Source organism: Condylura cristata, unplaced genomic scaffold (assembly GCF_000260355.1).
Source record: "Condylura cristata isolate star-nosed mole 26May11 unplaced genomic scaffold, ConCri1.0 scaffold00004, whole genome shotgun sequence".
Classification (NCBI taxonomy): domain Eukaryota; kingdom Metazoa; phylum Chordata; class Mammalia; order Eulipotyphla; family Talpidae; genus Condylura; species Condylura cristata.
Window position 1 is genome coordinate 42,475,092 of NW_004567105.1, and position 14,636 is coordinate 42,489,727.

The 14,636-nt window shown below is 43.5% G+C and overlaps 2 protein-coding genes across 2 annotated transcripts in view; both read left to right on the top strand.

Annotated features, from left to right (window-relative positions):
* The first annotated feature begins 8,073 nt into the window (after positions 1-8,073).
* Positions 8,074-12,433, top strand: TMED4 (transmembrane emp24 protein transport domain containing 4). The gene is made up of 5 exons (XM_004675965.2): positions 8,074-8,275; positions 8,408-8,508; positions 8,646-8,771; positions 9,025-9,171; positions 9,573-12,433. Exons 1-5 carry the CDS (start codon positions 8,116-8,118, stop codon positions 9,720-9,722), a joined length of 684 nt encoding a protein of 227 aa, XP_004676022.1. The 5' UTR covers positions 8,074-8,115; the 3' UTR covers positions 9,723-12,433.
* Positions 12,434-12,839: 406 nt separating this feature from the next.
* Positions 12,840-14,636, top strand: part of DDX56 (DEAD (Asp-Glu-Ala-Asp) box helicase 56) — a 10,549-nt gene continuing 8,752 nt past the window's right edge. Inside the window, exons 1-2 of the mRNA XM_004676542.2 lie at positions 12,840-12,923; positions 13,032-13,193. Of these exons, the coding sequence (XP_004676599.1) occupies positions 12,864-12,923; positions 13,032-13,193 (222 nt within the window). The 5' untranslated portion in view covers positions 12,840-12,863. The remainder of the gene's footprint in view (positions 12,924-13,031; positions 13,194-14,636) is intronic.

Sequence of the window (14,636 nt, forward strand, 5' to 3'; positions counted from 1 at the left end):
CCATGTGGTCACCTCCGAGGCAGGCAGGAATTGAACTCATGCAGAAGTGGCTTTAGATTCTCAGTGCAGTGCTTTAACCCGCTGCGCCACCAGGGAGGGCCAGAGATTTTTGTATTTTTATCATGTTGAGGAAGTTAATTGCTATTTCTAGTTTTCTGAGTCCTTTCAGTGATGAAATTGTGGTTTTTTTCAGTGATGAAATTGTGTTGGGGTTTGAACTCGTGCTATAGTGACTGTGGATAGCTTAGTGCTGTGCTTTAACCGGTTGTGCCACCAGGGAGGGCCCACTTTGCCAAATGCTTTTTATTGCATCAGTGGAAAGAATAATTTTTCCCCTCTCATCTATTAATGTGATCTGTTATTACTTTGAAATGTTTCTATATTAAACCACTTTTGTATTCCTGAGATAAAATTCGGTTATGATGTACGGTACCCTCTTATTTTGCTAGTATTTCCTGAAGATTTTTGCATCTGCTCATAAGGGGTAGTGATTTGATTTTCTTGTGATATCTTTATCTGACTTTATTATCAAAGATAATACTGGCCTCATAAAATGAGTTAGAAAGTGTTCCCTCTTCTTCAATTTGTTGGAAGAACTTGGTGGGAATGGTGTTGATTCCTCTTTTAAAAATATTTTTAATATGAGATAACAGTTTAAAAGACTATATAGGTTTCAGGTGGTATCATGCCATACCAATCATCACATGTCTAGTCACTGTCCACCAACAACCAATTGGCCCCCTGCTGGTAACCATTGTTTGTGTCAGAGTGTAAGGATTTGTTTTTATATTGTTTTCTTTGTGTTGCACAAATAAATGAAATAGTATGGTATTTGTCTTTCTCACATACACATATTTCACTTAGTATAATCCCCTCAAGGGCTACCCATATGGTTGAAAATGGCAAGATTTTGTTTTTCGTGTGTGTGTGTATGACTGAGTAGTAGTCCATTGTGTGTATATTTTCACATTTTCTTTATCCAATCATTTGTTATTATGCACTTGTGTTGTTTCCATAGTTGTTATTGGGAATAGCGCTGTGATGAACATAAGGGTATATATCTTTTCAAATTATCTGCTTTTATTCTTTGGGCAAATACTCAGAACATAATTACTAAATCATATGGTAGTTATATTTTTAGAGGAACACACATACTGTTTTCCATAGTGGCTGTGCAAGTTACATTCTCATCAACAGTGCATAGGGGTTCCTTTTTTATTTTCATCTTCATCAACTCTTATTTTTAATGCACACAAGAACTGGGGATACAGGCCATAGGTGGGGAAGGTGAGAGGATTCACCAAGACAGAATGGGGAACAGAACAGGCAGATGGACTGAAATATACTGCTGAGGGGAACAGCTGGCAGGTCAGGAGAGGTCTGCTATGCTATGTGGGTCACCTCTCTGGCTGGGGATCAAACTCATGCTACAGTGGCTAAGGATAGCTTCATAGTGCTGCACTTTATTTAAACCAGTTGTGCCACGAAGGAAGGCCCTATTTTTTAACTTTTTGATAGTAGCCATTATAGTTGGTATGAGGTGAAATCTCTTTGTGGTTTTCATTTGCATTTCTCTAGTGATATAGAAGTTCATAATTTTTAAAAAATGATTTATTTATGCTTACAAGAACTGGGGTATAGGCCAGAAATGTGGAGATGAGAGGATTCACCATAGACAGAGTGGGGAGCAGAACAAATAGATTGACTGAAATATACTGCTGAAGAGAGCAGTGGGTGAGACAGTAGAGGTCTACCATGCCATGTGAGTCATCTACTTGGCCAGGGATTGAATTGGTGCTGCAGTGGCTGAAGATAGCTTCAGAGTGCTGAGACATAACCCCTAGTGCCACTAGAGAGGCCCAAATTTCATTATTTTGCATGAGAATATTGGGTTTTCCCAATACTGTTTATTCAAGAAATTTTCCTTCATTATATGCTCTTGACTTCTTTGTGACAAATCAGTTGTCCTTTTATATATGGCCTTATTTCTGATCTCTCACTTCTATTGCATTGATCTTTGTGTCTATTTTTATCCTGATACTATACTATTTTGATTACTGTAGCTTTTTAGTATTGTTTGAAGACAGACAGAGTACTTGATACCTCCATTCTTTTCCCCCTCGGGGTTGTTTTCGCTATTTGAAGTCTTAAGATTCTATACAAATTTTAGGATTTTTTTGTTCTATATATGTGAAGAATGCCATTGGAATCTTGTTCAATATTTCATTGAATATATGTATTGGTTTAGATAGAATAGTCATTTTGATAATATTGGTTCTTTTGACCCATGAGCACTTTTCTATTTTTTTGCATCTTCAATTTCTTTCAACATATAATTTCTGTGTTTTCTTCTGCTAGCTTTGGATTTAGTTTGCTTTCTTTCTTTTTTTAGTTCCTCAAAGTTAGAGTATTGACTTAACATCATTCTTTTTCATTGTAGACAGCTATAATTTTCCCTCTCAACACTGCCTGGTTGCATCCCACATATTTTGCTAAATATGCTTTTAAGTCAAAGTAAACCTGCATTCATTCTACAAATATTTATCCAATACAATTTCATTGTAGGTGGTGGGGATTCAGCAGTGAAAACAACACACAGGTGGAAGCTATGTTTTCATGGTGCTGACATTTTAGGGTAAACCACAAAGATGGCAATTAATGGTTTAAATCATAAAACGGAGTATTGTGATCGAGAATGGTGGTGGCACTACAGGTTTTTTTTCAAGATTTATTTATTTATGCATACAAGAACTGGGGAGTAAGTTAGAGAGAGGGGGCAGTGAGAGGTTTCACCAGAGACAGTGGGGAGCAGAATAGTCAGATCCACTGAAATACACTGCTGAAGGGAGCAGTGGGTGAGACAGGAGAGGTCTGCTATACCATATGGGTCAGCTCCCTGGCAAGCCGGAAGTGGAATTTGTGTTGTAGCAGCTGGTTCTAACTTGACAGCACTGTCTATAACCCCTGTGCCACCAAGGAGGCCCGGCACTACAGTTTTTAAAATTTATTAGTTAGGCAATACATTCAGAGATCAAAAAGATAGTAAAAGATCTAGCTAGCAAAGTTTCTTTTGTACCCTTGTTAACATGCACCTCATGTTTTATTGACCTGTGAGACTCCCTTCCCTATCTTTCTATAGCTACTTTATTTGTTGGCTCATGAGGCAATCAGGTTCCCTGGTCTGAAGGAAGAGGTGAAGGAAATTCAAGGACTTGGAAAGTAGACATTACCAACTGGGACAGAAGTATTTCTATATTTAACCAGTACAACCTTGCTAGAGTAGATGGGCTAAATATCCATCCATGTTACATATAACTAACCAAATACTTGTTATACATTTTTTCCATTGTTTTTCCTGCAAACACCGATGATAGTTTGCTACATACACTTTTCTGTATTTTGCTTTTTAAAATTAGTAATATATCCTGGAAATCTTTCTATATCAGTTCATAGAAAGCAAGTTCATTTTCCCCAAACAGAGAATTGCAGTGTCTTCAGTAAGGATAACTCATCTTTGTTTCATATGGTGTTGACTTGGGCAGCTCCTCTGGAACTGAAATATCCAAGAGATGGCTGTATTCCAGTGACTGGCAATTCATTTGGGTAGACTGTACTTCAGTTACTCCACAAAAATGAAAATGCTTCTAAGAAAATGAAAATGGAAGCTGCAAGGCCTCTTTTTTTAATGTTATTTTTGCATAGAACTGGAATGTAGGCCAGAGGTGTAGGGGGTAAAAGGATTCACCAGAGAGGATTCACCAGAGTGGGGAGCAGAACAGGCAGATTGACTGAAATACATTGCTAAGGGGAGCTTCAGGGGAGACAGGAGAGGCATGCATTGCCACGTGGGTCAACTCCCTGGCTGGGGTTCAAACTCAGGCCTTTGAGGCGATAGCACTAAGACTTAACCCTTATGCTCCGCAGGAGGCCCTCATGATGTCCTCTAACCTCTAAATTTCCTGTAAACTGCAAGATGGGACAAAGACTCTATTTGGGTCAAATTAAACATGCAAAAATATTTTGTATCGATAGATGATCCTTATGTTTTACAATGATCATCTTTTGCTTGGACAGCAAGATAACATTAAAGCCTAAGTCAGAGCTCTCCCTGGTGGCACAGTAGGTTAAATCACAGCACTGTGAAGCTAGCATACTTTGTCAATCTGCCTGTTCTGTTCCCCACTTCGTCTCTGGTGAATTCTCTCACTGTCCCTGCACCTCTGGCATGTACCCCAGTTCTGTATGTATAAATAAATATTTTTAAAAAATCTAAGTCAGGGGACTCTCTGGTGGTGCAAGGTGTTAAGTCTCAGCACTGTGAAGCTATTGACAGCCTCAGCAGCAGAGTTCATTCCCAGCCAGGGTGCTGACCCACATGGCGCAGCAGACCTCTCCTGTCTTGCCCACAGCTCCCCTGAGCAGGGTGTTTCAGTAGATGCACCTGTTCTGTTCTCCACTCTACCTCGTTATCCTGTCACCTCCCCCTACACCCCATTATTGTATGTATAAGTACACTTTTAAAAAATTTCAGAGGATTAATCATTCATATTCATTACTCAAAACCCCCTAAAGTGTTCTTACTCCTTTGTCAGAGTCCTTAAGGTGTTCTAACAGGTCAACTGAATCCCCATCCCTACTGCCATCTATGCCCTTATTTGTTCCCTTCCCCCCAATTTCTTCTCCTACATCATTAGCCTCCTTCCTTTCCTTAACTCACGAGACAGGCCATCCTTGGGGCTTCACTCTATCCTGAGATGTCCTGGTGATCTGCCTTTTAGGGGCCTCTCTCACATAGGACTTTTTTTTGGTGATTACATTTACTTTCTTACACCCTTGTTCATGTTTGTTCAGTATTTGATCCCCCCCCCTTAGGTGTAGTCCTGTAGTTCTCTTACCACTATAGCACCCATGAGCCATTACTATAGCCCACTGTGTTCTGTTTTGACCCCTCATCCTTTCCTCCTCAGCTGAGTGCCTCATACCTAGGGTCAGCTTGCAAATTTTGTCTTTTTCCTGACCCTCTGTTTGATTTCTGTATATTCCATGTCGCATATTTATCTCTTTCCTTCTGACATTTAGTTTAGCATAGTCCCTTCCAGCTCCATACATGGTCCATGAATGGCATGACTTTATCTCTTTTGATGACTGAGTAGTATTCTGTTATGTCTATGTACCACATCTTGATCCATTCTTGTTTTCTGTTAGCTATTGCAAATAGTACTGCAGTAAACATAAAAGTACAGGTTTTCTCTTGAATTGATGTTTTTGTGTTCCTTGGATAGATTCTGAATTGTCTTTTATTTTTTTAAAGATTTATTTATTTATGCATACAGAACTGGGAGTCCAGGCCAGGGGTGCAGGGGCCCTGAGAGAATTCACCAGAGACAGAATGGGAAGCAGAACAGGCAGATATACTGAAATACACTGCTGAGGGGAGCAGTGGACAGGTCAGGAGCGGTCTGCCACACCATGTGGATCACCTCCAGGGTGGGGAATCGAACTTGCACTGAAGCAACCATGGCCAGCTTCACAGTATGGCGCTCCACCACCATGGAGGGCACATATAGAACTTTCTAAGTGAGCCATCCTTTCCTCTCTAAATTTGTCCCCTATACTACTTCTAGCCAGACACTTGTTATCATAGTTTCAAGTGACTACCATAAAATACCTTGTGGTAGACTAATACAATAAATTTATTTTCTTGCAATTCTAGAGAGCAGATGTTTGAAATCGGTGTCAGCTGGGTTATACTCCCTGCAGAGGCTCTGGTAGAGATTTTATTACTTGTCTCAATCTGGTGGCTCCAAGCATTCCTTAACTTATAACTACCATGCCTGTTTGTACCTTCATACATGCACATATTTGTGTATTTATACACAGTTCAGGGGCATTAGGTACATTCAGTTTTGTGAAACAAATAACAACTTTTTCATTTTGCAAATCTGAAATTCTGTACTCATTAATGAACTCCCCATTCGCCTCTCCCCGTCCCCAGTACCCATCATTCTACTTTGTCTCTCCAGTTTTACTGCTCTACGAACCGCATGTAAGTGGAATCATATAATATTTGTCTCTTTATGACTGGCTTAGTTTACTTCGTCCTCATTCATGTTGTAATGTGTCAGACATTTCTTTTTAAGGCTAAATAATATTCAGTGAAGCCACAGCCACTTCACCACAAATTAGTACAAGTTAGATCCCCAGCCAGGGTGATGACCCACATGGCATGGCAGATCTCTGCAGTCGCTACAGCATGGGTTCAATTGATCCCTGGCCAGGGAAGTGACCCACATGACATGGCAGACCTTCCCTGTCCCACTGCTCCCCTCAGCAGTGTATTTCAGTCTATCTACCTGTTCTACCCCCTACTGTCTCAGGGCCTGTACCCTTGTTCTTGGATGCATAAGTAAATCTTTTTTTTTTTTTTTTAAGTCACTGTTAGGCTCTCTGCTTCTTGCAGTTCCTCCCAGTTCAACAGACAGCCACTTCTCATGAAGTTCAAGTGGTATCTGTAGTAATAAATGCAACCTTTTCAAGATTAACAATAAATTAGGACAAATTTCATGGTACTCTATTATGGAAAAAATACAAAATTGAAATAACCATTTCTAAGTAAAGTGAATCTCAGCATTTCTCCTTAGATAAGTGACTGATTTTGTGTCTAGGGAAGGAAATGCACAAAATGGAAAAAGGAAGCCTGTAAAGCTACTGGAGAGTGTCAAAAGAACACCTCAGGAACATTTTGGGACACTGCTTGAACATTAGAGATTTTTTAAAGACTTATTTATTTATGCATACAGAAGTGGGGCACAGACCAGAGGTGCAGGGGTCGTGAGGGGATTCACCAGAGAAAGAGTGGGGAGCAGAATAGGCAGATCTACGAAATACAGTGCTGAGGGTGAGACAGAATTCTGCCGGGCCATGTGGGTCACCTCCCAGGGCCAGGGATCAAACTTGCACTGAAGCACCTCTTGCTGGCTTGCAGTGCTGCGTCCTAACCTGTTGCACCACCAGGGAGGGCGGAGATTATTTTTATAATGGATTGAAACACACTTTTACAGTAAATCTTCCCTGACTCATTTTTATAAGATAACATAGAAAGAAATATTTAATGACATGAAGAAACAGTCAAAACCAGAAAGTGGGAAATTATATTGGCCAAAGGACCCAGTTGCTTCAATTGGTAAATGGTGTCAAAGGGTCCTACTGCAAATTAGGATTGATTAGGCAGCTTCAGTGACATTGCAGGCAGTACCTCTGGGATAGCTAAAAAAAGCTCTGAGATGAGGGCAGAGAAATCCAGGAGTGCTAATCAGGGCACAAGTTTTAAGGCTAATAAAGAGAGTAAATTTTAAGGAACTTCAGGAACAGTGAAAGAAAGACTAAGAGCTGTAAAGCTGGACAGAGCTGCCCAGGGAAGTACAGCCACAGAAATAGCAAATCACAAAGAGAATGACAAGATTTTACCATGGAGAACAAAGGTTTATAAATGCCCTAGACACTGGCCCATTTGGCTTCCTTGACCTTCCCTGGCCTGGTTCCAGCGGCTTGGGAGTCCCACTTTATTTCCACTGCAGGCCGGGGAGCCTTTCCTGGCTGGGAGACTAGGTCTGAAAACCTGAAATTACAGACAGTATTATCATCATCATCAGAAACCGAACCGTCGGGGCTGGCTCCAGACGCCCACCACCGCCCGGGCAGGTCACCAGACCCCACCTCCGGATGAACAACAGGACAAGTGCTTCAAATAGTGAGGATAGAAAGGTAAAAGTTAGGTTCACCTGCAGCTACGGCTGCCCTAACATCACACAACACTCTAGCCCTATCAGAACCTCACTGCTCAGCACTGCAGTTCCCGCAGCGGGTAGCGCAACACCCCCTCCACCCCGAGAGTCCACGTTCCCAGCGTCCAGCAGACGCTCAAAAGCCGCTAGCTCCTGGGAGGGAAGAGCCCGGGAACAAGGGACACCTCTGCGCACGCGCACACTCCACCGGCGCGCGGCCTAGCCTGAGGACGTTGAGGACGCTGGCGGGCGTTTCCGCACATGCGCACTTGCAGCTCGCCTGCTGCGTGGCCCCGGAGACGGGCGCAGGCGCGCTCCTGGGGCGCGCGCCATGGCAGGTGTCTGGGAGAGGCGGCTGCAGGTTATGGGGCAGCAGGTGCTGGTGTTGGTCGTACTTTGTATGACCGGAGCACGGGCCCTCTACTTCCACATTGGCGAGACCGAGAAGCGCTGCTTCATTGAGGAAATCCCCGACGAGACCATGGTCATCGGTCAGCAGGGCGTGAGGGTGGAGAGGGCCCTGTGTGTACCCTGACGCACCCGTGTGCCACGATATTGGTGATCTTCTGGGCGTGTGGGCAGTGCGGATAAGGTGAGTTTTGAGGATTTCGTCTGCTTCACAGGGAACTACCGCACCCAGATGTGGGATAAGCAGAAGGAAGTCTTTCTGCCTTCGACCCCTGGCTTGGGTATGCACGTGGAGGTGAAGGATCCTGAAGGCAAGGTAGGCTCCTAATGGTAGCCTGAGCTGCCTCAGGCTGTGGCAAAGTCCCATTCTTCCATACAGCTCAGAGGACGAGAGCTTGAACTTGGGAAAGATCAAAGTAGAGGTGGGGCCTTTCATTGATTGCTGTTTTGCAGGTGGTGCTCTCCCGGCAGTATGGCTCTGAGGGCCGCTTCACCTTCACTTCACACACTCCAGGTGACCATCAGATCTGCCTGCACTCCAACTCTACCAGGATGGCGCTCTTTGCTGGTGGCAGATTGGTGAGATAATTTTCTTTTTGGCCACAACTTGGACTCTTGCTTGCTACCAAAGTGTTGGTTTATGACCGAGATTGTTTGTGACATTTTGTGGTATAATCACATTTGGAGGACAGATGTTGCCCTTCTGGCCCACAGCCCAGGGATAAGAGTTGGTTGCATAGCCTTAAACAGTCAGGCGCTTTACTACCAAGACACCATAATGTCAGTGTTTTTTGATCTTATGTCTCTGGGCCTCAACTACATTTCCTTCTAGCGTGTGCACCTAGACATCCAGGTTGGGGAGCATGCCAACAACTATCCTGAGATTGCTGCTAAGGATAAACTGACAGAACTGCAACTCCGAGCCCGCCAATTGCTTGATCAGGTGGAACAGATCCAGAAGGAGCAGGACTACCAAAGGGTAAGGGCAATTCCCTGTACTTGGGATGGCAGTTGACCTTTAAACTCACTATACCTGCTGGAAGTTCTGCTCTGGACTTTCCCTAGTTGGGAGGTAAACTGTTCAGTGAATGGAATGGAGGGTTTCTATCAAAGTGAATGTTTTTAAGCTCCCTAGAATAAAGTGAACAGTCTAGAAATAGCTATAGCCTGCTTTACTTGGGATCTTGCTTGAAATGGTAGAAGCATGATTTCTGTCCTAGCAGAAATGCTTGTGGAAAAATAGTATATCACTTCCTTAGGGCACTCCTAATGGTAGCTGAGGCAGTATTTCAGAAGGCATTTATTTCCATATTTATGTAAAAGGGATGGGCCTTGTACCAGCCAGGGACTATTTAATCCTGAGTATGTTGTCTCACACAGTATCGTGAAGAGCGCTTCCGTCTGACCAGCGAGAGCACCAACCAGAGGGTCCTGTGGTGGTCCATTGCTCAGACTGTCATCCTCATCCTCACTGGAATCTGGCAGATGCGTCACCTGAAGAGCTTCTTTGAGGCCAAGAAGCTGGTGTAGTGTCCTCTCTATGTGATCTTTCCCTTTCACCTCAGTTGTTTCCCCACCCAATACCTTATCATCTGGGTTTCATGGGGAGAAAAATGAAAAAAGAATTTAGGCCTCATTGTTCCATGGCAACAAAACATTCAGATCAGTTACTGGCTAACACTGGTTCTCAAGGACATAGGACATTGATCCAAACTGTCAAAGATCTGTCCTGGAGTTTGTGAAAAGTTGGAACTGACCTTGAATAAGTCTTGCAACTTTTGCCTTCATCCTGTCACAAAATGAGCAAATGAAAATTCTCTCCTATTCCTTTCACTTCTTTGGATCTACTTATGCAGTTGGGGCTAAAATAATTCACTGAGGAGACTCCCCTCTTTGTTCCCCTGCCAGTCCTGGGCTTACTCAGTGACTTTGTGAATGTAAATAAGGGGCAGGTCTTGGCCTCAGAGGATTGAAATGTTTTCTATATATTAGAACTATTTTTTGATAAATTATATATTTTCCTTCGTAGTTGAACTGTTACTGCCTATATATAACTAGCTGAAAACTCTAATGCAGTCGTTTGTATTGTTACTCCACACATTTTTGATCATTACAATGGCAGCTCTCAGGAGTTCAGTGGGCTATAGCCCAGAAAACTGACTTACCGGCTCTCAAAGCTTCATCAGAGAACTGTGCAGAGAATTTTCTGGAATACCTGTGATTTCCATCTACAGGGCCTCAGAATAAGAGTGAGTAGTAACAACACAAGGCAGCACCTTTACCATCCCTCTTCCCTTTAATTTTATTTAAGTTGTGGTAAATGTTTTCTCCATGGGAACCAGATTTGGTTCTTTATACGGATTTTTTCCAGTGGAATAAAATACGTTGTAGTAACTGTGTTTGAAATAAAGTAAGTGGTGTGGGTAGAGGTGAGGCACAACGAGAAACTGGTGAATGCCTCCTGGCCTAGCTTCCTCTGGCTGATCCTAAGTGGATGGTACTATGTGGGCTTGTGATAATAGGACTTGGCCTGACATTCTTTAGTACCACCCAATTCCATTATGGACTTTTTTACATTATATAACATCCTTACTAAAACGTCTTCTACATTACCCACAAACAAAACAAAAGCCAGGAGGACTGTTTTATTTATCCCCTATCATCATCTGACTCCCCCAATTCTCACTGGGTTCCCAGTCTTCAATTTTTAGTTCCCAACATCCTTTACCCATAATGTGTGAACTGGGTCCATGTCAGTGGATGCACAGCATCATCTGGGCAGCTCTTCAGATTTCCTGGACAACATTCAGGTTCAGTTTGTATGTGTGGTGTGGCAGACAGAATTATGCTCCTTCTCCAGCCTCTCAAGATCCATGTCCTAATCCCTGAAATTTGTGAATGTTAGATCTAATATTGAAAAAAGAAATTAAGCTTGCTAATTAGGTGATTTTAAACTAGGGAGATAGTCCTGGGTTACCTGGGTGGGCCCAGAGTAATAAAAATGGGCAGGAGAGGCAAACAAACTGCAGCGATGAGATAGGAGGACTGAACTCACTTTTGCTGCATTGAAGTTGGAATACGCAGCCATGAGTCAAACTGGAAAGACAAGAAACTATCCATCTTGAATCGCCAAAAGAGAATGTGAGCCTGCCACATCTTGACTTTAACCCAGTGGGACCTGTGTTAGACTTCTTACCTATTGAACTGTAAGGTAACTAATTTGTGTTTCACACCACCAAGTTTACTGATTTGTTACAGCAGCAGTAGGAAGCTAACACAGGTGGAGACCAAGAATCCTTATTTAAACCAAACTATGCTAACTGATGGTAAGCCAAGTTTGGGAACCTCAGACAACCTGCCTTACTCTTTCTTGCTCCTTATTCTTCCAACACACCTTATACATTTTAATTATTGTTGTCTGGCCTTTGCACTGCCTACAGCCTTGACAGTAACAAAACCTCACTGACCTCTGCAATATGCAGGTACCCCAAATATAATTTTCTACTTAAAGGTGTTACTCCTGCTAGTTTGTTTTAACTATTCTCACTGTGCTGCCTGCATGGTTGTCCCCAAAGGAAATCACCAGTGCATTGTACTGCTCATGGTGGGTGGCTGTGAAGGCAGTGCTGCGGTACTGAGTGAACTTCACTGCACAAGGCACGGGGTACAGAATGGACCCTGACAGAACCTGTTTTAGGGAGCCACGGATGAACACTCCAAACAGCCATGTGTTTTGTAACTGGAAATAAAGTTTCAGTGATTGTTATTAGGGTTATTAGATAAACCAAAGTTAGGATTCATACCTGGGAGGCAGTCTGACAGACTACTCTGAGAGCTATTCCAATAAGCACAAATTTGAATTTAGTTATAGGCAGGAAATGAGTCTACATTATACATTAAGAATAGACTTTTGATAGGAGGGGCGGGCACTTGTTTCTTAAACATAAGCTGACGCTAGAGGAAGGCAACACAGGACTTAATTTCAGCCTTTCTAAAGCACGCACAGTAGAGACAGGCTAGGTATCCACTGTTAAGTTTTACTTTTTTTTTTTTTTTAAATCTGGCTCCTCGGTTACACATAGGTGTGAAAATATTGGCAAAAGAATTCCTGCCGAGACCACAGGATGGGGCCTGTCGCTTTTAAGTCATAAGAATGACTGTTGTACCTGCATGAGGGATGAGTGTCCCTATAACATTTTACAATAAAAGCTGCTAGTTCTGAATCTGAGTGTACTTAGTGTGAGCAAATTATGATGCCAAGGCTACTACTAAAAGAAGAGCTTCGTGAAATTTAAGTCCTAAATTTTTGGCCATCTGCCAGGCAGGATGGGGGCAGCACCCCACCGCCACTTACTTCAACTATCGCCAGTCATGCTAACCCTGCCCTGCCGCCATCCTGGGTAGTCAGTGCTGAACCAGGAGTATGGGTGTCCCGGCAGCCGCAAGGCTGCGAAAGGCACACTGGGTGCTGGGCAACCTCCACCCGGTCGACCAGTCGCCAAGCCACAGAAATCCCGCAGTCCCCGCGCCTTCGGAAGACAGGAAGGCGAGGCCCGGCACTTCCGGAAAGGCCAGCGCCCGACGCCGATTGGCTGGTGCTCTGACCCCGCCTGCACGCTGCGTTGCACTTCCTGTCTCGCACGCCTGTTGGCCCGACGGAGCGGCGGCGGCATGGCTGACCCTGATCCGCTGGGCTTCCAAGACATGGGGCTCGACCCCCGGCTCCTGCAGGTACCGGCTGGGCGGGGCAGCCCGGCCCGCGGGCCCCTCGGAGGGCAGGCTCGTCGGAGGCGGGGCGGGTGGGCAGTGCGCCGCCTGAGCCGCGCTTGTCTTCCCTAGGCCGTCGCCGACCTGGGCTGGCAGAGCCCCACGCTGATTCAGGAGAAGGCTATCCCGCTGGCCCTGGAGGGCAAGGACCTCCTGGCGCGGGCCCGCACGGGGTCCGGGAAGACGGCCGCTTACGCCATCCCGATGCTGCAACTGCTGCTCCAAAGGAAGGCGGTGGGTGGAGGAAGGGACTGACGCTGCTCTCTGGGGGATTCGGACCCGCGCCCCTAACCTGATAGACTACCAGCTTCTTTGGGCCCTTACTCGGAAGGCTGGCCCGGTGCTGTCGTGGCTACGCTCAGCACTGCCGCTGGGTCCCCGTCCCGGCCTTACCTTTGGCACCATCTCTAGAGTGATGTAGAGTAAATCGTTTCTTTTCACTTTCTGCTGTAAATAGGTGGGATCACCTCCTCATCCCAAACCACTCCCCCCATTGCCTTATTTATAGAGTTTCTGAAACTCCAACTCCATCCCCTTATGTTTTAAGTGACTTCATAGCCATTAAGTAAGTTACTCTTTTTGAGGGTCAGTGCCTGGAGAAAGAATCCTCTGGTTTACTTTTGAGGTGGGTAGAAAGAAGTGGGGTTGGGGTCAGAACATACCTAATTTATACTGTTGGGTTGTTGGGTTTTTTTTTAATGTTAATTAAGTTTCTGTTAACACCAAATGCATGCTAGTTGGTACATATATGTAAAAATGATAGTAAGCCAGACATAATAGTTACTACATAACTGCTTTTTCACTGTGTTCCACATTCTTTTTTTTTTTTTAAACACCCCCTCCCCCCCATCCCTTAATACCCCTTCGATCCTTTCTCCCAGCTTCAGGGATGTCCATGTTATTTCAGGAACATCACTGCGTTTATGAATGCATGAGTATATAATTACTTTGCTTTGTCAGCTTATCTTTGTGTTATATATATGAAAACGTCTTTTTTTTTTTTTTTTAAATCTTTTCTGACTTACTTTACTAGATATAATTCCCGCGAATGCCCTCAGTTTTGCTGGAAGTAATTGACAAATATTCCATTATGTGGATAATAGTAAATCTTTGTCCAGTTCTTTATCAGTGGGCATTAAGGTTGTTTCTAAGCCCTACCTATTGTAAATAATACAGTAAATATTGTGGAGCATGTAATTATTTAAGTTGATAGTTTCATGTTCTTCAGATAGATGCTCAGGAGTGGGATTGCTGGGTCATGCACATTTCCAGGTCATTTTCCAGAATAACTGCACCAATTTCCATCAACAGTTCCTTTTTCTTCATATCCTTTCCAGCACCTTTTATAATATATTGCCATTTTCATGGATGTAAAGTAATATCGTTGTGGTTTTTTAAATGATGTTGGACATTACCTCATATCTGTTGGCCTTTTGGATATCTGCTTTGGAGAATTGCCTTCAGATCTGTTGCCCATTTATTGAGTTGTTTGATTCTTTTTTGATTGTAAAATTGAAAAAGTGCTTTGTGTATCATAAATAGTAATGTGTTACATAATGTGAATATTTTCTCCCTTTCTGTAGATGTCTTTTTTAATTATTTTTTTACATCATTCTTCATTTTGTGCATTTTTCTATCTCAGTTGTAATCCCCATGGGCTTCCCATCACCATTTCAC

Coding starts and splice junctions, on each gene's coding strand:
- TMED4 (XM_004675965.2), top strand. CDS start 8,116: ATGGCAGGTGTCTGGGAGAGGCGGCTGCAGGTTATGGGGCAGCAGGTG. Junction 8,276..8,407: donor CGACGAGACCATGGTCATCG/GTCAGCAGGGCG, acceptor TCTGCTTCACAG/GGAACTACCGCACCCAGATG. Junction 8,772..9,024: donor TCTTTGCTGGTGGCAGATTG/GTGAGATAATTT, acceptor ATTTCCTTCTAG/CGTGTGCACCTAGACATCCA.